At 46.2% G+C, this 23289-nt stretch overlaps 1 protein-coding gene across 1 annotated transcript in view; it reads right to left on the reverse strand.

The window, feature by feature from the left end:
* BRDT (bromodomain testis associated) overlaps window positions 1–23289 on the reverse strand; it is a 225683-nt gene that overhangs the window by 186143 nt on the left and 16251 nt on the right. Inside the window, exons 3-4 of the mRNA XM_073593152.1 lie at window positions 14973–15117; window positions 7523–7528 (exon numbers count right to left, since the gene is read on the reverse strand). Coding sequence (XP_073449253.1) covers window positions 7523–7528; window positions 14973–15117 — 151 coding nt within the window. The remainder of the gene's footprint in view (window positions 1–7522; window positions 7529–14972; window positions 15118–23289) is intronic.

Genomic DNA, 23289 nt, shown 5'->3' on the forward strand with positions numbered 1-23289 from the left:
GCAGACTATCAAACAATCACAGCCTCTGTTAGATAGCACATAGGATTTGCTTAGCTGTCTCCCCGTTAAGCAGAGAAACCAAAAACTATCTACACTTACACGAGCACCTACCTAGGTGGGAGCTACATCATAAACTCAAAAGTCCTGGTTTGACTTGAACGCCCCCCCCGTACATTTATAACAGAAAAGTTAGCGTTGGTCCTGCCAAATATCGAATACATGTGCTGCCTATGCAGTGCCAAAGTGTTATTAACTCTGTCTGAGTTCTTTCCTGTCCTGTAAAAACACCTTCCCCTTAGATTATTGAAAAAAAGATTCAAATCATGGCCAAGTGCATGGATTGCAGAGGTGTACTGCATGTTCCCTCCCCCCACCTCTTTATTCTTGCCCAGACTAAAACACTTTTATTGGTTCAGAAATGTGGCAATTTCTGAGTAACCACAATTCAAATTTCCAGAACATGTGCATGCACTTAACTCCGTTTAAAGTGGTTGTAAACCCTGTTACACCACTTTACCTACAGGTAAGCCTATAGTAAGGGTTACCGGTAGGTACTGTAAATATCTTCTAAACTTGCAGTTTAGGAGATATTTCACTATGTACGCATTTTCTGACGTCATCGGCGCATGCGCACTGAAGAAGGGGCCTGCTGGTGCCGTTTGTTTCAGGCTCGTGCGATGACCGGTGGCGAACCCGGAAGCAACTATGGTGAAAGATGTCAGCTGTGTACTCTGTGTGTCGGCGCTGATTCAGGGCAACGTATGCATTTCCTAATGCGATGCATATATATATATATATATATATATATATATATATATATATATATATATATATATATATATATATATATATATATATATATACACACACACACACACACATACACACACATATACATACATATATATACATACACACACATAGTATCTCACAAAAGTGAGTACACCCCTCACATAAAGGTTTGTAAATATATTAGATCTTTTCAAGTGACAACACTTAAGAGTTGACACTTTGCTACAATGTAAAGTAGTGGGTGTAGAGCTTGTATAAGTGTAAATTTGCTCAAAATAACTCAACACAGCCTTTAATGTCTAAACCGCTGGCAACAAAAGTGAGTATGCCACTAAGTGAAAATCTCCAAATTGGTCAAGTGTCAATATTTTGTGTGGCCACCATTATTTTCCAGCACTGCCTTAACCCTCTTGGGCATGGAGTTCACCAGAGCTTCACAGGTTGTCACTGGAGTTCTCTTCCACTGCTCCGTGATGATATCATGGAGCTTCCGGATGTTGGAGACCTTGCGCTCCTCCACCTTCTGTTGGAGGATGCCCCACAGATGCTCAATAGGGTTTAGGTCTGGAGACATGTTTGGCCAGTCCATCACATTTACCCCCAGCCTTTTTAGCAAGGCAGTGGTCGTCTTGGAGGTCTGTTTGAGGTTGTTATGTTGGAATACTGCCCTACAGACCAGTCTCCGAAGGGAGGGGATCATGCTTTGCTTCGGTATGTCACAGTACATGTTGGCATTCATGGTTCCCTCAATGAACTGTAGCTCCCCAGTGCCTGCAGTACTCATCCAGCCCCAGACCATGACACTCCCACCACCATGCTTGACTGTAGACAAGACACACTTGTCTTTGTACTCCTCACCTGGTTGCCGCGACACATGCTTTACATCATCTGAACCAAATATGTTTATCTTGGTCTCATCAGACCACAGGACATGGTTTCAGTAAACCATGTCCTTAGTCTGCTTGTCTTCAGCAAACTGTTTGCAGGCTTTCTTGTGCATCATCTTTAGAAGAGGCTTCCTTCTGGGATGACAGCCATGCAGACCAATTTGATGCAGTGTGTAGAGTATGGTCTGAGCACTGACAGGATGACCCCACTCCCACCCCTTCAACTTCTGCAGCAATGCTGGCAGCACTCATACTTCTTTTTCCCAAAGACAATCTCTGGATATGATGCTGAGCACCTGCACGCAACTTCTTTGGTTGACCATGGTGAGGCCTGTTCTGAGTGGAACCTGTCCTGTTAAACCGCTGTATGGTCTTGGCCACCATGCTGCAGCTCAGTTTAAGGGTTTGGCAATTTTCTTATAGCATAGGCCATCTTTATGTAGAGCAACAAGTCTTGTTTTCAGAGCCTCAGAGTTCTTATCCATGAGGTACAATGTTGAACTTCCAGTGACCAGTATGAGAGAGTGTGAGCAATAACACCAAATTTAACACACCTGCTCCCCATTCCTTGTAACACTAATGAGTCATGACACCAGGGAGGGAAAATGGCCAATTGGGCCCAATTTGGACATTTTCACTTAGGGGTGTACTCACTATTGTTGCCAGTGGTTTAGACATTAATGGCTGTGTTGAGTTATTTTGAGGGGGACAGCAAATTTACACTGTTATACAGTCTGTATACTCACTACTTTACATTGAAGCAAAGTGTCATTTCTTCAGTGTTGTCACATGAAAAGATATAATAAAATATTTACAAAAATGTGAGGGGTGTACTCACTTTTGTGAGAATATATACACATATACACACACATATACATACACACACACACACATACATATACACACACAAAACACTACTAGTTACTAACATCCACCAAATCACCCTGCTGCCAGACCCCCATCACCTGAGACAATGAGCAGTCATTTGCGTACTTTTGTTGCGTTTATTGCGGGATACAACTTGGTTGGGGTAAAGGAAGATATTGGATGCCCATAGCATTTCTTGAATTTGTCATCACATTTGTAGAACATTGATTAGCAGCTTTAGCCCTGAAAATGATGCACTTCTAACATTCACAGTCTATTTCCCTGCATATCTCCAATGCAGGCTATTGCTGCTCTTCCTCTGCACTCATTCCTGCAGATTATCACTCTCTAGATTCCTCTCTTGTACAAACCCTCTACTGCAAAACTGTTAGATTCCTGTTGCTTCACTTCCAGTAATGCAAAAAAAGGGACCACTCTGAATAATCCCAGTTTGCTGGCTGGACTTGAATGGTGTTGCTTCAACAAATCAATAAGCTAGAGGCATGCAATTACCTCTCCCCGGTGACTCAGTGAATTTGGTAGCTACACAGTCTCTTGGAAGGTATTACCGGAGTGCTTTACCAGGCCAGAGATACTCGGTACCTCTCCCAGACGGCCTACTGTTCCCAGCCAGGCCATAACTGCAAACGCTGCGTTCCCCCGCCACAGTAGTGTAGTGTCCTCTCTCACCAAATCCAGGTGTGAAAAACTTGTTGCATCTTTCCCAAAAAGACTCATGGCTGTATTAGATCAAAAGGGTGCTTCTAATAAATACCGAGCAAAGGGTCTGAATACTGATATTTCAGTTTTTCTTTTTTAATAAATCTGCAAAAATGTCAACAATTCTGTGTTTTTCTGTCAATATGGGGTGCTATGTGTACATTGAGGAAAAAAAAAATGAACTTAAATGATTTTAGCAAATGGCTGCAATATAACAGAGTGAAACATTTAAGGGGGTCTGAATACTTTCCGTCCCCACTGTATGTATTGTATGGCCCCCATAAGACTTGTCTCCTGGAATGTCAGGGGTCTTAATGATAAAATTAAGTGCTCCCTGGTTATGTCATTTTTCAAACAGCATAACCCCCACTTGGTGGGTAGCAAGATAATGAGCCTTAAAAAACAATGGGTGGGACGTTACTATCACGCTACCTACTCCGGTTATGCCAGGGGAGTTAGTATCTTGATGCACAAATCCCTGCCCTACGAACTCCTAGATGTTAAACTTGACCCGGAGGGCAGGTATGTGCTGCTACATGTTATAATTTATGCACTTGAACTGTTGATCGTGGGAATATATATATACCCCCATCTGCCACCGTTTCACTGCTGAAATGCTTGGTCCACGTTCTCTCTACCTTTGCAACAGATAACATTATCATAGCTGGGGATTTCAACATGTTTCCGAGCCAGTCTCTAGAAAAGCTGGCCTCTGGCACCGCCGCGGACTCTGCTCTGTCCAAATGGGCGTCCTTATATGGTCTGACGGATGTCTGGAGATGGAAGCACCCTGATGAGCGTGCTTTTACCTGCCATTCAGCTTCATACCATACTCTCACAGATGGATCTGATTTATGCTAGTATTTGGGTCCTGCCAAAGGTTAGAGGTTAAGATCCTCCCAAGAGGTATCTCAGATCATGCTGCCCTGCTTTGCTGCCTCCAAACGTTAACTCCACCCTCCGAGAGACTATGGTGGCTTTCTTGCTACTGGATCTCTGACCCTACAATAGAATATGACAAAACTAAACATATCTCTGAATTTTGGCTGTTGAATAACCGCTCAGCTTACTCTGAAGCGGTATGGGATGCCTTCAAGACATATATTTGGGGTTACTACCAGTCCTCCAGCTCTAGAGCCAGCCGCAATGCAGCCGTAACTATTGAGGAGGCTGAGACTAAGGCACACACCTTGGGAGTCTCAATACGTCCTCTCTAAAAACCTGATTACTAGATATGGAGGCATCTTATCGCGAGGTAGTTCTCCAAGGGGTGACAAAGGCCAAAACAAAAACAAAAAAAACCCAAAAAAACTGGCACAAATGCAGCGCATCTTCGAGCAGGGAGAGAAAACTGGATGGCTCTTGGCCTGGTTAGCTAGAGAACAACAGCCGGTCACCAGTATAGCTCGCATTAAGGATGACCATGGGACAGTTGTAATAGACCCACAGGCCATCAATGCTCACTTTGCCTCCTATTACAAGTCCCTGTACTCTTCCCGGGCGCTGTATTCAGACAAGGAACTTTGAAGCTACTTGGACCAGATAGCCTTCCCTATGCTCACTACATTGGCTAGGGACAGCTTAGACAGCCCAATTACTCTCAAGGAGGACAGTCTACCCTCAAAGTTCTATAAGCAGTATGGGGAACAACTGTTGCCCAAGTTACATGCCATGATGACTCAAGCCCTGGAAGGGGGTGCTCTTCCTGCCTCCATGGCCGAGGCAATCATTGTGGTGATTCCCAAGCCAGATAAGGACCCTGAACCATATACATCTTACCGGCCCATATCCCTACTTAATGTTGATGTTCTCACCAAGGTGCTAGCTGGTAGAATAAATGATGTTATTCTTACTCCGATTCAAGAGGACCAGACGGGGTTTATGCCTGGTAAGGGGACAGACATCAACCTTCAGAGACTATATACAGTTCTGGCATCCACTGATTTTCTCACCCAGTCTGACGCAGTGGCCTCCCTCGATGCTGAAAAAGCATTTAATTTAGTAGAATGGATCTATCTGTGGGAGGTCCTGTGTTGCTTTGGCTTTGGACCCAATTTCATCTCATGGGTCCAGGCCTTGTATAGTTCTCCGTTGGCTAGAGTACGTACTGGATCTACCCTCTCCTCACCCTTCCAACTTCAGAGGCACGAGACAGGGATGTACCCCGTCTCCAGCCCTCTTTGCGCTGGTCATTGAGCCAATTGCAATTTTTACGTTCCTTGGAGGCAGTATACGGAATATCCATAGGCCCTGTACAGGAGAGAATTTCCCTGTAAGTCAATGATACCCTTTTGTATCTGAGGAACGACAATGACTACCTAGGGGAGGCCTTATCCATTGACATATTTGGTCACTATTCTGGCATCCATATCAACTGGGGAAAGTCGGTTTTATTCCCATTGTCGACCAATGCCCCACTACAGCAAGTTTCTCAATTTAAGTACTTAGGTGTCATAATACACAGAGATCTATCACAGTATATAACTCTTAACCTGACCACTGTGGTCTCCTCCCTATCTTGGAGATGCGCTGTCTGGAAAACACTGCCCCTTACCCTAGTTGTCATTTTTATTAGATTAACCCTGCCAATTCTCCCTAAATCTTTGTATCTTTTTAGGCAGACCCCAATCCCTATACCAACAACTTTCTTTAATAAACTGGATAGCATAATGACCTCATTCATCTGGCATGGCAGTACACCCAGGATAGCGAAAAAAAAAGACACTGCAACTCCCGACCTCCTTGGGAGGCCTGGCCCTACCCTGCTTTATTAAATACTATTGGGTCGCGGTCCTGGTTACGTTCCGTTGGTGGCTCTCGGAAGAACCGGCCAGTCCGGCTACCACTTTAGAAGCTCCTATGCCGAATTGCGGAGCCTGATCCACCGAGGACCCCGGTCCAATCTCTGAATTACCACCTCGATGGGTACCAAATTAAAAAGGTATGTGATGTTGTCCGGTCCAAGGTTGACAAACCAGACACTTGGTCCCCACACACCCAAATTCAGGATAATCCCAGACTACCCCATTTTGAAACCATCCCCGACCCAGCGATATGGGCTCGGTTTGAAATTAAAACCTTGGGAGACATAGTGTCCGACGGTAGACCGCTTAGCTTTGATGACCTCAAATGGGACTGGGCCTTGCCTAACTGTATGCCATTTAGATACCTACAGCTGCGTCACGCATTCCAGGCCCAATTTCCACAAGCTATTAGGTTAGAGGTTCAAGACGTTGAGGCTTTACCGAGGGCCTCGGGGGCGGGTGGAGCTTTCTCCGCTCTTTATTCTATTCTGGCGGGACTTGATACCTCAAAGGTCTCCCAGCTATTTTCGGCATGGCAATCAGACATCCCTAAACTGGCAGATGATGACTGGGAGGAGGGCATCCAATAGTACATCCCACTAATGATCTCGGCCAGAGACAGACTCACCCAACTGAAGTTCCTACACTGGGTCTACTACTCCCCAGAGAGACTGGCTAGAATATACCCTGACAGACGACTGGCCTGCCATAGATGCGGCGCAGAGGTTGGCTCCCTTTTCCATGTGGTGTGGTTATGCCCACAGCTGAGGTCCTTCTGGGTGGGGGTGGTAGAGATATTAAACTCCATAGGTAAACTGAGGGTTCCCTGCGACCCAATACCCTTGCTAATGGGCATCTGCGACACACTAGAGGCCCCCCAATCTAAACAGCTATTTGTATTCTATGCAGCTTTCTATGCTAGGAAAGCAATCCTTCTACAATGGAACAAGCCCCTTCCCCCCTCGGTCCAACAATGGCAAACTCTGATAGACCCAGCACTGCCTCTGTACAAGCTGACCTATATGGGACAAATTTGCCCAAAAAAGTTTGATAAACTATGGGCGGCATGGGTTCGTGAGTGGCGGCTACCTCTGGATTAGGGCTCAGAATGCAGCATTATAGATGATCTACGATATGTAGAAATGTGCAGTGTTCAAAGACGGTAATTTTTCAATAAAGTGGAACTCTCCTTCCTTCCCTGTGTGTGTCCCTTTCATGTGTGGTCTCATTAATTTAGGTAATATTAAGGGGTATGGTGAGTTTGAATGGTCGGGCAGACATCAAAGAAGGCTGGGGACATCTGATCTACACCGGTCAAGTAAAAAATATTGTTTTTTTTTCAAAATTGTCGCACTTTTGTTTATAGCACAAAAAAAAAAAAAAAAAAAAAAGGCTGAGTTAGACTTACCGGTAACTCCTTTTCTGAGAGTCTTCCAGGACAGCCCATGAGACCTTGGGCTCCTCCTACCAGGACAGGAAACACGTCACCCCCACCAGATAAAAGGGCGGTCCTCCAGGCCCATGTCAGTATTCTCAAGAACCGTAGGACCCTGCAAAACATATGCATAATACACATAACTTCAGACAATACCGGGTGGGAATCCAGCTGTCCTGGAAGACTCTCAGAAAAGGAGTTACCGGTAAGTCTAACTCAGCTTTTCTCCAAGCGTCTTCCAGGACAGCCCATGAGACGATGAGCCAGAACTTACCAGTCTAGGGAGGGACAACTGCCTGAAGGACCTTACGACCAAACGCCTGCTCCTGAGCTGATGGGAGATCCAGGCGATAATGTTTAATGAAGGTCGAGTAACTGGACCAAGTGGCAGCCCTGCAAATTTGTTCGGGTGAGGCACCAGCCCTCTCAGCCCAAGACGTAGACAAGGCTCTAGTTGAGTGCGCAGTAACAAAAGGTGTAGGGACCTCCCTAATTTTGTAAGCTTCCAAGATGGCTTGCTTTATCCATCTAGCCAATGTGGCTTTAGATGCATTATTCCCCTTGTGAACTCCAGAAAAGAGGACAAACAAGGCATCAGTTTTCCTAAAGGTCTTCGTGACCTCAAGATAGACCAAGAGAATCCTTCTTACATCTAGAAAACTAAATTTTCTTTCTAAGTCGCCCTGTGGCGAACTACAAAAGGTTGGCAATACAATGTTTTGAGATCGGTGGAATGTACTTGCCACCTTGGGCAAAAAACCTGGATCGGTTCGTAACACAACTCGATCCTCAAAAATCGTAAGGGAAGGGCTCACTAACTGATAGGGCCTGCAACTCACTTACCCTACGAGCTGAGGTAACAGCTATAAGGAACACAGTTTTTAATGTAAGTAATTTAACTGACATACTTTCCAGAGGTTCAAACGGAAATTCTACCACAGTTTGAAGTACTAGGGACAGATCCCACGTTGGACAACTTCTCACTACTACTGGTCTGGCCCTAGAGATAGATTTGAAAAATCTGGCTATAGTGGGATTTTCCAGGAGAGAAAACTGGAGGAACACACTAATAGCTGCCACCTGTACCTTTAAGGTACTAACAGAAAGACCTTTGTCGACACCCTCTTGGAAAAATTCCAAAATAGACGGAATATCATGAGTTAATCTATCATTTTCAGATAACCATGAGTTAAACCTTTTTCAAACTTTGGAATATATGGCTCTAGTAACTGGCTTCCTGCAATTAACGAGAGTCCTGACTACTTTGTCAGAGAACCCTTGGGCGCTCAGTATCTTTTCTTCAGATACCAGGCCGTCAAGTTTAAGGAAACCACCTGAGGGTGTGATACTGGACCCTGCAATAATAGGTCTTCCCTTTTCGGAAGACTCCACGGAGGCTCTGAAACAAGAGACTGTAGCAGGGAAAACCATGGCCTCTTGGACCAAAACGGGGCAATCAGAATCAGATCTGTCTCTTCCAGCCGAAACTTCCGGAGGACTTCTGGGATCAGCCTGATTGGCGGAAAGGCATAACATAGGCCTGGAGGCCACGGGTTCGCCAGAGCATCGATCCCCAAGGCTTGGTCTGCCGGGTTCATGGAAAAGAATATCTCCGTCTTGCGGTTGTTTCGATTTGCGAACAAATCCGCTACCGGATAACCCCATCTCTTGGTGAGGTCTGCAAAGACTTTGGGATGAAGGGACCAGTTGTCTCGGTCTATCCTGTGACGGCTGAGATAATCTGCCAGGCAATTGTTTTTCCCCTTCAGGTGTACAGCAGAAATGGAGGCTAGATTCCCCTCTGCCCATGAAAGGATCTCCTGGGCAATGGACTGAAGCCTCCAGCTTCTCGTGCCTCCCTGCTTGTTGATATACGCGACTGTCGCTATATTGTCTGACAGGATTTGGAGGTTGTGACCCCTGATCTCCATCTGAAAAGACTGGAGGGCTCTCTGGACTGCAAGCAGCTCTCTTTGATTGGATGAGGCCCTTGCCTCCTCTGGGGACCACTCTCCTTGTGCTACTGCATTGCTGAGGTGGGCCCCCCATCCCCAGGAACTCGCATCCGTGGTAATCCTTCGGGAAATGGGAAAGGACCATGGGAGACCTCCTGCTAGGTGCTGACCAGCTCTCCACCACCACAGGCTTCTTTTTATCCTGTCGGGAAGCCAGATCCTTGACTCCAGGGACCTTACGTCCCCGTCCCAGTTTCTTAAAAGAAACCTTTGTAACGGACGCTGACGGAGTCTTGCCCATGGTACTGCGGGAAAACATGAGGTCATAAGACCCACTGCCCTCGACACCTGTCTCAGAGAGACCGACTGGTTGGTCTGCAATGTTGACATAGTCTGGAACACTTTGGTAATCTTCTCCTGAGGAAGAAAAACTCTTTGGTTCACGGAGCAAAAATCGTAACCCAGATAAGTTACTTTCTGGGCCGGAATCAAGGACGATTTTTCTTTGTTTATTAGCCAGCCTAGGGACTGTAAGAAGTCCTGTACAGCCTGGAGATCTCCCAACAGCCTTTGGTATGATTTTGCCACTATTAGGAGGTCGTCTAAGTAAGGGATAACCGTTATTGCCTTTAATCTTAGAGGAGCCAGCACTTCCCCCAACACCTTCGTAAAGATGCGTGGGGCTGAGGAAAGACCGAAGGGGGGGGCCTGAAATTGAAAATGTCGGGTCCCCATACCCGTCTTCACTGCCAATCTCAAAAACTTTTGGAAGGCTGGATGGATAGGGATGTGAAGATAAGCATCCCTTAAGTCCAACGTGGCCATAAAGCAGTTTGGGTATAGTAGGTTTTTGATTGTAAAAACCGTCTCCATACGGAAATGCTTGTATCTTATGGACTTGTTTAAGGTCCGGAGATTCAGGATAAGTCGAAACTTTCCTGCTGGCTTTCTGACCACAAATACATGGGACTAGAATCCCTTGCCCCGCTCCGATCGAGGAACAGGAATCAGGACTTTTTGATCTAATAAGTCTCCGATCTGGAGACCCAGAGCCCTTGCTTTCTCCCGATCTTGTGGAGGAAATGTGACCAAACAACGTTCTGGTGGTTGGTGAACAAACTCCAGCCTGTACCCGTTGGTCACTAGGTCCAGGACGAAGGGGCTCAGAGTGACTGCTGCCCACTGTGGGATGAAGGCCCTCAATATCCCTCCCACCGGGGAACACAAGTCACTGCGGCTTGGCGGGCTGTTGAGGAGGGTTAAATAGCACTCCCCCTTTGCCTCTGCCTTTGTGCCCAGTCCAATGCTTTTTCGGCCTGCTGTCCTTTTCTCTAGGACTCTGTTGCCTGTTTTGGCCAAAAAATTTTCTGGCTGTCTGAACTCTTTTTCTCTGGAAACGCCTTTTTCTTATCAGCCGTGCGTTCCAGTGCCTCCTGTAGACCTGGGCCAAATAAATGATCGCCAGTTAAAGGAAGGCCACAAAGGCGCAACTTGGAGGCCGAGTCCCCTGACCAGGTCTTAAGCCAAAGGCTTCTCCTGGCCGAGTTCACTAGAGCCGAAGTCCTGGCTGACATTCTTACCGACTCAGCGGAAGAATCTGCCAAAAAAACCCACTGCCTGAAATAGGAGAGGAAAAGACTTTAAAATTTGCTCTCTGGAGGTACCTGCTGACAGATGTGACTGAATCTGAGTCAACCAAACCTCCAGATTTCTGGCCACACAAGTGGAAGCCAAAGCTGGTTTCAGGTTTCCAACTGCTGAGTCCCAGGCTCTGTGGAGAAGGATATCCCCCCTCTTGTCCATCAGATCCTTAAGCGTACCCATATCATCAAACGCCAGGTCCGAGTTTTTTGAAACTTTTGAAAGAGGTGCGTCTAACTTGGGATTCTTATTCCATGGCTGCGCAGTGTCCTCATCAAAAGGAAACCTCCTTTTTAGGTTACTGGAGAAGAATGGTTTTCTCTCAGGATTATCCCATTCCAGTTTAATAGTATCAACCAAAGAACTATGAACTGGAAACACTCTTGATTTTCTCTTATGTAATCCTTTATACATAAGATCATGTTTGGATAACTGAACCTCTTCCTCTTTTAATTCAAGGGTAGTATAGATAGCCTTTAACAAGTCATCTACATCCTCAACAGATAACTTAAATCTTGAGCCTCGAGTGGATTCTCTATCTCTGGGCTCTGTATCTGACCCTGATTCTTCCAGAGAAGAACGGGTAGATCTGACCTCAGCCTCAGAGTCTTCACTCTCTGCCTGCTGCGGAGTGCTTACTGACGCCTTCAGTGAAGACGGACTCTCTGCTGGAGTCTGGAGCTTGTCAATAAGCGTTCTAAAGGAACTGAAGGTGGACGCAAGCTCATCCCTAACAGAAGTAAGCATCTTCTGGCAAGAGGCAACCGGGTCATCCTTTACTAGGCCTTCTATACAGGTGCGACAAACTGCTTTGCTCCATGAGGAGCTCAATTTGTTTGCGCAAACCGCTTATTTCCTTTTAAGTGGCTGCGCTTGGGCCTTGTCCTGAGTCTTGGTCTGCAAGACAAAATAAATGACCCACAATGTAATTAAAGCCACACAATCACTCCGTAACACCACGTGCAGGAGGGAGGAAATGTGTCCCCTTACACCCACTACTACAGAGGGGGGAGGGGGAGGGAACACTCACAGGGATAGTAAGGTGGTGACAGAACACCCCAGGCTTACCTGTGAGGTGCTGGTGTTGGGAACTGCATCCGCTGCCTGTGCAGGTACTGCAGGAGGATCCATTCTGCCCCTCTTGGTCATCCACAGCCTGGCTGCTTAACACCAAGAAACACCAGCAGCCAGCGTTCTCTGTTCGCGCCGTTTATGAAGACTGGAACCTCGTCTCCGGCGCCCGATGATGATGTCATATGCCCCGGAAGTAACCCTCTCCAGGCACTTCCTGTGGGCCAGCTTGGAGCGCAATAGCTCCGCCCCCTCGAACGCTGCGGCTTCCTCCATTCCTTGCTCAGATCAGCCAGGCTGTCGGCAGGGAAGGACAACCGAAGCTCAGCTGAGCTAGAGTGCAATGCACTGCGCTAGGGGCACGACCTCACACCGGTCCTGGCCCTCTCCAGGCACTGAGGACAGAGAACAGCAACACAGCCAACCTCCCCAGCGGTGTGCTGCTTCTGGCAGAGGAAGAGGTAAGTGATATGCCCCAGAAAAAAGGCCATACAAAGCCCCTGCTTATAAGGCCTATGGGAGCAGGTTCCATGAACATGTTACCCCCCGTCCGGAGGAAACACAAATAACTGACATGGGCCTGGAGGACCGCCCTTTTATCTGGTGGGGGTGACGTGTTTCCTGTCCTGGTAGGAGGAGCCCAAGGTCTCATGGGCTGTCCTGGAAGACGCTTGGAGAAAACGCAGGTGATCAAATACCACCAAAAGAAAGCTTGATTTCTGGGAAATAAAGGACATCAATTTTATTTGGGTACAGCAATGGTCAGTTAAAGTAACGCAGTGACATATCACAAAAAATGGCCTGGTCACTAAGAGGGTAAAACCATCCAGGGCTGAAGTGGTTAAACCGTGAAATACAAGCAACAATTAATTTAAAAAGCAACAATGTGTCCTTTAAGTGTCTTTCCTACACGTTAATAACTACATTAGAAAATAAGTAGTTTAATAAAACTAGCATAATATCAAAAACAGCTGATAGAAAAATCTGCCATTGTATGTTATGCCATTCTGAGAATCGTATCAGTGGCTCAGCTAGACCACAGCTGTTGCTCATTATCAGACACAGATGAAAAGGAATACGATTCCATGTATAACACACATACAAAACATCCTGAAATGTCAATCATTTAGTTATTTTAAACACCTATGTAAAATTATGTATTTCTCTAATAATCTGGGAAAAAAACAAAAAAAAAACAAGACTTTTTAAAAGAAACTGTCAAAATAAACCATATTTTATTAAAAACACAAACATACATTGATCGCCTTCTGACTGCCTGTTTTAATCTCTTCAACCTCTCCATTGGCGTGCCACAACCATATGAATTGCATGCGATTGCGGGGTGCTTGCAGAGTGATGGGGGTTTAATTTCTGCCATGGCCACAAAGCAGCGCAGCATATGTTCACCCCGCGGGAGCTGCCTCTGTAGCTAAAGGGACAGTGGCTGGGGGGCTGTAAGAGCCTGGCTCAGCCACTGCCCCCCTTCCCCCCGCCCTAACTGCTAGTATGAACAAGCCGTTAAAGTGGTTGTAAAGGCAGAATATTTATCTTCATGCATTCTATGGTGCAGCAGCCCCGCTAACACTTACCTGAGGTCCCTCTCTGTCCAGCGATGTCCACAAGTGTCAGCCATTCGAAATTCTCTATCCTGATTGGCTGAGACAAAGCAGCGGCGCCATTGGCTGCTGCTGTCATGGTCAGTCAGTCAGCCAGCCAGCCAGCCAGCCAGCCAATCAGGGGAGAGAGGCAGCGGGGCCCCGTGTCTGAATGAACACAGGGAGCTATGACTCGACTCGCGTGCCCCCCATAGCAGGCTGCTTGCTGTGGGGGCACTGAACAGGAGGAAGGGGCCACAGAAGGTACCCAAGAGGAGGATCTGGGCTACTCTGTGCAAATCCACTGCAACAGAGGAGGCAAGTATAAAACATTTTTTTTCCTATAAAACATAACAAACAAGACTTTACAATCACTTTAATGTGTAAATAGAACAATCCAGCTGAACTGTGTAAACCAGTAAATACAAGGCTAGGTGATAAAGATAGATGTATAAATATATACACTATATTACCAAAAGTATTGGGACACCTGCCTTTACATGCACTTTAATGGCATCCCAGTCTTAGTTCATAGGGTTCAATATTGAGTTGGCCCACCCTTTGCAGCTATAACAGCTTCAACTGCTCTGAGAAGGCTATCCACAAGGTTTAGGAGCGTGTCTATGGGAATGTTTGACCATTCTTCCAGAAGCGCATATGTGAGGTCAAGCACTGATGTGGACGAGATGGCCTGGCTCACAGTCTACGCACTAATTCATCCCAAACATTTGACTGGCCTGCACAGAGTCCTGACCTCAACCCGATGGCACTACTTCATCCGAAAGGTGTTCTATCGGGTTGAGGTCAGGACTCTGTGCAGGCCAGTCAAATGTTTGGGATGAATTGGCCATCTCATCCACATCAGTGCTTGACCTCACAAATGCGCTTCTGGAAGAATGGTCAAACATTCCCATAGACACACTCCTAAACCTTGTGGACGGCCTTCCCAGAAGAATTGAAGCTGTTATAGCTGCAAAGGGTGGGCCAACTCAATATTGAACCCTATGGACTAAGACTGGGATGCCATTAAAGTTCATGTGCATATTAAGGCAGAAGAGTTGAAGGTGCAAAGGGTGGGCAAACTCAATATTTAACCTTACGGACTAAGACGCCATTAACGTTCATGTGCGTGTAAAGGCAGGCGTCCCAATACTTTTGGTAACACACACACACTCCTTTTTGAATTCATTATTTACATATTTTACCTCCTTCATAAGAAAGCTTTAGCTTGCTCTTAACACTTCTGTTCCCCACCACTGACAGTTCTATTTCTTCGTGGGGCATGTCAGCAATGGTCTCTATGAAGATCTTTTCCAGTTCTTGTGCCATTAGCACAATATCATCTCCTGGCTGAAAAACACAACGTAGTCTGCCATGAATGAATAGCACAAACAACAAATGTGATATTTCAAAAGGGAAATGTCAATACGTTCTTCCATTTTCCAGAAAACATTTAAAATAAGTTTGCCTTTGATGTTTTCAACCAAGCATGGAGTTTGCTATTGAACAAGAGACTTAGTTTCCGCCAAATGATAGCACATTTCTTCTCTGTAACTAAACATTACTGTGTTGGAACACTCCAACTCTAGTGACACAACTAAGAGGAGGCTTTAATAATAGGGACAGATCCAAGGGGCTGATGATTGCAAATCACTGGCACAGACAAAAATGTTAAATGTTTGTTCTTTCAGTTATTTATACAGAAGTGACAAAAACATTCTGGTATTCAAGAAACAATACCAAAATATAATAAATACATATGAAAGATTATATATATATATATATATATATATATATATATATATATATATATATATATATATATATATATATATATATATATATATATATACACACACATATATACACACACACACACACACACACACACACATTTTTCACTCTTTGTTATATTGCAGCCATTTGCCAAAATCATTTAAGTTCATTTTTTTCTCAATGTGCACACAGCACCCCATATTGACAGAAAAACACAGAATTGCTGACATTTTTACAGATTTATTAAAAAAGAAAAACTGAAATATCACATGGTCCTAAGTATTCAGACCCTTTGCTGTGACACTCATATATTTAACTCAGGTGCTGTCCATTTCTTCTGATCATCCTTGAGATGGTTCTACACCTTCATTTGAGTCCAACTGTGTTTGATTATACTGATTGGACTTGATTAGGAAAGCCACACACCTGTTTATATAAGACCTTACAGCTCACAGTGCATGTCAGAGCAAATGAGAATCATGAGGTCAAATGAACTGCCTGAAGAGCTCAGAGACAGAACTGTGGCAAAGCACAGATCTGGCCAAGGTTACAAAAAAATTTCTGCTGCACTTAAGGTTCCTAAGAGCACAGTAGCCTCCATAATCCTTAAATGAAATACGTTTGGGACGACCAGAACCCTTCCTAGAGCTGGCCGTCCGGCCAAATTGAGCTATCGGGGGAGAAGAGCCTTGGTGAGAGAGATAAAGAAGACCCCAAAGATCACTGTGGCTGAGCTCCTGAGATGCAGTCGGGAGATGGGAGAAAGTTGTAGAAAGTCAACAATCACTGCAGCCCTCCACCAGTCGGGGCTTTATGGCAGATTGGCCTGATGGAAGTCTCTCTTCACTGCAAGACACATGAAAGCCCGCATGGAGTTTGCAAAAAAAAAAAAAACACCTGAAGGACTCCAAGATAGTGAGAAATAAGATTCTCTGGTCTGATGAGACCAAGATAGAACTTTTTGGCCTTAATTCTAAGCGGTATGTGTGGAGAAAACCAGGCACTGCTCATCACCTGTCCAATACAGTCCCAATAGTGAAGCATGGTGGTGGCAGCATCATGCTGTGGGGGTGTTTTTCAGCTGCAGGGAGAGGAGGACTGGTTGAAATCGAGGGAAAGATGAATGCGGCCAAGTACAGGGATATCCTGGACGAAAACCTTCTCCAGAGTGCTCAGGACCTCAGACTGGGCCAAAGGTTTACCTTCCAACAAGACAACCCTAAGCACACAGCTAAAATAATGAAGGAGTGGCTTCACAACAACTCCGTGACTGTTCTTGAATGGCCCAGCCAGAGCCCTGACTTAAACCCAATTGAGGATCTCTGGAGAGACCTAAAAATGGCTGTCCACCAACGTTTACCATGCAACCTGACAGAGCAGAGCTGGAGAGGATCTGCAAGGAGGAATGGCAGAGGATCCCCAAATCTAGGTGTGAAAAACTTGTTGCATCTTTCCCAAAAAGACTCATGGCTGTATTAGATCAAAAAGGTGCTTCTACTAAATACTGAGAAAAGGGTCTGAATACTTAGGACCATGTGATAGTTCAGTTTTTCTTTTTTAATAAATCTGCAAAAATGTCAACAATTCTGTGTTTTTATGTCAATATGGGGTGCTGTGTGTACATTAATGAGGAAAAAATAAAAAATAAAGTTATGCTTACCGGTAACGTCTTTTCCAGTAGTCTTTCAGGACAGCCACTATGAGAGATAGTCTCCTCCTCTTCCTCTAGGAAACACTGCGCCAGCCCATAAATTCTTACTTCCCCCTGCCGGACCTCAGTTTATTCCAAGATCACCTCCGGCCAGCTGGGGAGACACAAGAACACATTAATAACATACTATCACATATCATTATCATGCTGCATTCTGGTCTTTTATAAGACACCCCAAACTTTCGGGTGGGTAACTAGGGCTGTCCTGAAAGACTACTGGAAAAGACATTACCGGTAAGCGTAACTTTAATTTTCCCCTTTCGTTTTTCAGGACAGCAACTATGAGAGGATGAACGAGCACTTACCAGTTAGGATGGGACTATAGCTTGCAACACCTTTCGCCCAAAGGCTTGCTCACCTACCGACACCAGGTCCACTCTAATGCTTTACGAAAGTGGAATCTGGACCATAAGGCCTCAATCTCACTGACTCTCCTGGCAGTTGTCACTGCTAAGAAAACGGTTTTTAACGTAAGATTCTTTAGTAAACATCCTTCTAAAAGGTTCAAAGGGGGTTCCTGTTAAACTCTGTAAAACTAAGGATAGGTCCCACTTGGGAAAAGGAGGGCCTTGAACTGGTCTCTGCCTAGACAGAGCCCTAAAGAATCTGACCAGCTTTTCTAAATAAGCACTGAGTGCTGGCACCTGTCCTTTGAGGGTACTTATGGATAAACCCTTGTCTGCCCCGCACTGTAGAAATTCCAACACAGCTGTGGGTCTGTGTACCGAAAAGGAGCCTTCTACGCACCATTCATTGAAACGTAACAAGACCCTTTTATAGATCTGGCGTGTTTCCTTTTTCCTGCTGTTGAGGGTGGAGATTCATTTTTCAGAAAATCCCTTAGATCTTAATATACCCTCCTCAGTAGCCAGGCCTGTAACTTCCATTGGTGTACTTGCGGACAGAGGACTGGACCCTGTGAGAAAAGATCCTCCCGAGGTGGTAGGAATAAGGGAGGTTCGACTGCAAGTTGCTCGAGTACTGAGAACCATGCCCTCTTTGGCCAATGTGGTGCCACTAGAATCAGGGACGTGCTTTCCATCTGAAACTTCCTCTGAACTGCTGGCAACAATACCGAGGGTGGGAAGGCATAGCAGGTTTTGAACTGCCAGTTCTGGGTCAATGCGAGTTCCTTCCTCTCTGTTTAGAGAGAAAAAACAGGGGGCTTTCGCGTTTGACGCGAACAGATCCATTTTTAGGAGGGCCCCACTCCTCTGAGATGAGATTGGAAACCTCCTGGTTGAGGATCCAGTCGCCCTCTCTCAGCTTCGTTCGGCTGAGAAAGTCCGCTATCACATTTTTCTCTCCTCTCAGGAAGACTGCTGAGAGTGATCTCAGCCCAGTTCAGAATGTCTGATGCTAAGGCCAATAGGACTCGGCTTCTCGTGCCGCCCTGCTTGTTTACATAGGCCACGGCAGACGAGTTGTCCGACCGCACCTGAATGTGGTGGCCCTGGAGTTCCTTTTTGAAAAACCTGAGTGCTAGCCTGACTGCCCTCAGCTCCTTCCAATTGGATGACCTTCTTAGTTAGTCTTCCCCCCAGGTGCCCTGTGCTAGAAGGGAACCCAGATGTGCCCTCCATCCTTTGCGTCTGTGGTTACCACCTGAGAAACTGGGATGAACCACAGATGACCCTGCGACAGGTTTTCAACCTTCCTCCACCACCAGAGAGATCTCTTTACTTGGTGTGGAACATGTACTAGGGTGTCTAGAGCTTTCTGACTGTGATCCCACACCTTTAGGACGAAGGACTGCAAGGGACGAAAGTGCAGACCTGCCCACTGCACAGCTGGGAGGGTAGAGGTTAGCAGACTCAGTGCTGACATCAGAAATCTTATGGAGACCTGTTTGTTGCACTGGAGAGAGGCTACTGCTCTGTCCAGCTTTAGTACCTTCTCTGTCGGAAGAAACACTCTCAGTAGTGTTGAGTCCAGCAGAAAACCTAGGTACGTGATGCGTTATGAGGGAATCAGGCTGGACTTCTCCAAGTTCAGCAGCCACCCTAGTCCTGTGAGGACCTCCTTTGTTAGCTCCAGAGCTTTGGCTAACTGTACTGGAGACATTGCAAATAGGAGCAGGTAGTCCAGGTAGGCTATTATTGATATTCATCTGGAGTCGAAGAAAGGCCATAGCTTCTGCCAAGACCTTGGTAAAAATGCAGGGCGAGGAGGATAGCCCGAATGGCAGTGCTTGAAACTGTAGGTGTACCGTTGTTCCCCCTAAGTCTACAGCTAGACGAAGATACTTCTGGCCTCTGCTATAGGTACGTGTAGGTATGCGTCCCTTAGGTCCAGCGATACCATAAAGCAGTTGTGGGGTAGTAGGGCTCTGACTGTGAAAATTGTCTCCATACGGAATCTTTTGTATGTCACTGACCTGTTCAGGGGTTTTAAATTCAGAATTAATCTGAATTTCCCTGTGGGTTTTTTCACTACGAAGATGTGTGAATAGAATCCCTCTCCTTCTGCTTTTGGTACTCTGAATCACATTCTGATCTTCCAGATCTCTCAGTGCTCCCAACAGAGCCTCTGCCTTTGTCGTGCACCTGGGTAGAAGTGTGACAAGGAATCTCCGCGGGGGAGGTCTTGTGAACTGTACCCCCTTCTTATAACCCCTAGGATAAACTGGTTGGGGGATATTGTCCCCCACTGGGGAAGGAAGGCCCCCAGTCTTCCCCCCCACTGTGGTTGGGAAGTCATTGGCTTTTATGGGGCTGCTCAGGAGGGTGAAAAATCGCCCCTCCTTGGCCCTTGCCTTTTTGACCCCAAGATCTTTTGTCCTTCCGGCTTTGGGAGTTTCTTTACGTCTTTGCGGACGAAACCCCTTCTTTGTTTGTGCTGGGGTCTTCCGCTTAAGTGGGAAGGATTTCTTCCCATCTGCTGTGCGGTCCAAAATGGTTTCTAAACCTGGGTTGAAGAGAAGGTCTCCCATCAAAAGGTATCCCACACAACTTGACCTTAGAGGCGCTATTGCGAGCCACAACTGTGACAGCCAATTCAGGCTTTAGGTTGCCTATTGTTGAGTCCCAAGTTTTTTTTAAAGGGGAGAGTCTATTCTTTTATCCATGACATCTGTTAAAGCCCCCATGTCCTCAATCGCCAGATCCGTGTGTCTGGAGACCTGGGAGAAGGCGGCATCTAACTTGGGACTTTTTTTTCAGATGGATGCTTTATCCTCCGAGAATGGGAATCTTCTCTTTAGGGATCTAGAAAAAAAGGGCTTCCTTTTTGGATCTTGCCACTCCTTTTTTATAGTTTTCACCAGTACCTCATGTACTGGGAAAACCTTCTTTTGCTCCCCGAGCCCTTGTACATTTGGTCATGGAGGGTCAGGGGTTTCTTATCCGCCTGAATACAGAGGGTTGTATATATAGCCCCTAAGTGGTCCTCTACCTCATCCAGGGATAATTTATATCTGGAGGACTTCCTGGACTCCCCGTCCTGGTCCTCACCCTCTGAACCTTCCTGGGAATTGGAGGAGGAACCATCTGGCTTTTTCTGTTCACTTCCGGAAGGACCTGGAGCTTCCTCTGCCCTAACTGAAGTTGCAGGTTGGGCAGGAGCAGAGTCCTGAGCCTGAGCCGGGGTTGTAGCCTGGTGAGCTGGATTAATGGGAAGCTGAAACCTCTCAAATAAGATTTTAAATGAAGAAAAGGTGGATGAGAGCCCTTTTACTGAAGCTGCTAGTCCAGACTCCTGTTCTGGGTCCTTCTCTTTAACAAGGGAGTCTATGGGGTCCCTACACAAGTCCTTTGTCCTTGACTCCCCTAATGTGTCCCTACACGAGGCACACTTCTTTTTAGAGCTGTATGTTGATTTAGATGTAGCTTTCTGTAATAAATGAAATAAAAAATTGTCACTTTAAGTTCTAGGAATGTTCTGGGAATGCAATAGACCCTTCTTAACAAGTGGGGATCTGAGGCCCCCCCCCCCCCCCCAACCACCCAGAGGGTCTGCCCCCCCATAGACAAGAATTATACAAGGAGGGGAAATCCTAGATAGAGAGTACCCTTCCCCAGGGTGCTCTTAGGAAGGCTGGAGGTAGTGTCCGTTGGCTGAGCATCTGCTTCTGACATGACTGCAGGTGGTTGCTTCTACCGAGTCTCACGCTGTCTGTGCGCGTTTCCGACTTGTTTCCAGCTTGTGCCCGGCTCCCTATCAGCTCCTCGACCCAGAACCGGTAGTCGTGGGTCAAAAGGCAAGCATTCGTCCTTCCGCCAGGAAATGATGTCACTCGTCGTCCGGCCCGCCTAGTTCCAAAAAAAGCGGCCTGTACAGGGAAAGCTGAATGCCTGCTTGCTGCGGCCCTGTGGACGCGATAGGGGTCCCCCGCAACCTGTAACTCGGCTAGGATGGGGTGGCAACTGAATGGTGGGTAAGTACCACCCGTGCTCCTAGGAAGCCCCTGCTCCCTTTTACAGGATCAAACAAAAAACAATTGGCCAGTCTCCCTGACTGACCGGCCTGGCTCCATGCACAGTGTCTCCCCACCGGAGAAAACACTAATACTGAGGTCCAGCAGGGGGAAGTAAGAATTTATGGGCTGGCACAGTGTTTCCTAGAGGAAGAGGAGGAGACTATCTCTCATAGTGGCTGTCCTGAAAGACAAAAAGGGGAAAATTGAGTGAAAAATTTAAGGGGGTCTGAATATATATATATATATATATATATATATATATATATATATATATATATATATATATATATATACACACACACACACACACACACACACACACACACACACACACACACACACACACACACACACACACACACACACACACACACACACACACACACACACACACACACACACACACACATATATATATATATATATATATATATATATATATACACATACACACACACACACACATACTGTATATAAAAAGAACCTCTCCCTCCCCCTTAAAATAATCACATTTTGTTACTTTGCAACCTGACATGCAGGCAGATGTAGTATTTGTCACTGTGCTTCTAGGCATTAACAGTTAATGACACATTATACCTGTATAATGATTTTAGGGTTGCCACCTGTCCGGTTTTGGAATGATGTGCCTGGGTTTCCCTGTGCCTGAAACCTGGAGACCAGTGCTGCCGACAGGGGGTACCACGGTGCCTCCGCATACAGGGGGACCTGGACAGCAGGGGGATCCTAGCGGTGGTGTGGGGGGACAATTACAAAGGAGACAAAAGGGAAGGGAAAGAGGCGCCAGGTAGCTTCTGTTACCGTAGTTTTTCTTAAATTAAATGTTTAAAAACAATCTCTCGCACATTTTCAGAGCGGTAGGCATAGATCAGTGTCTGAAGTCCACTGCCAGCGTTCTCCCGATCCATGCTGCTGTGATCACTAAATCGCTGGAGGAAGCCGGTATAAGGATACAGAGAGCCGTGGGGAAACTCCAGTAAACTGTCAGAGAGCCTGGGACGCTATGACCAATCAGAACATTTTGGAGGCTTAACCAGCCTTCATCATCAGAGGCTGACCATTCACTGGAGTTTCCCATGGCTCTCTGTATCCTTATACTGACTTCCTCCAGCGATTCAGTGATCACAGCAGTGTGGATCGGGAGAATGCCGACCGTGGACTTCACAGACTGATCTATGCCTACCGCTCTGACAGTTGTGGGAGTGCAATACAGATTGTTTTGAAAATTTTAATCTGTATTGCAGTCGCACATGTGTCAGAGCGGTAGGCATAGATCACAGTCTGAAGTCCACTGTCGACATTCTCCCGATCCACGCTGCTGTGATCACTGAATTGCTGGAGGAAGTCAGTATAAGGATGCAGAGAGCCGTGGGAAACTGATGATGGAGGCGTGGTTAAGCCTCTGAAACGTTCTGATTGGTCATAGCGTCCCAGACTCTGACAGTTCACTGGAGTTTCCCCCACGGTTCTCTGTATAATTATACCAGCTTCCTCCACCGATCACAGCAGCATGGATCGGGAGAATGCTGGCAGACTGATCTATGCCTACCGCTTTGACACATGTGCAAGTCCAGACAGATGTGCAAGTCCAGACAGATTT

Source organism: Aquarana catesbeiana, linkage group LG07, assembly GCF_042186555.1.
Source record: "Aquarana catesbeiana isolate 2022-GZ linkage group LG07, ASM4218655v1, whole genome shotgun sequence".
NCBI lineage: Eukaryota > Metazoa > Chordata > Amphibia > Anura > Ranidae > Aquarana > Aquarana catesbeiana.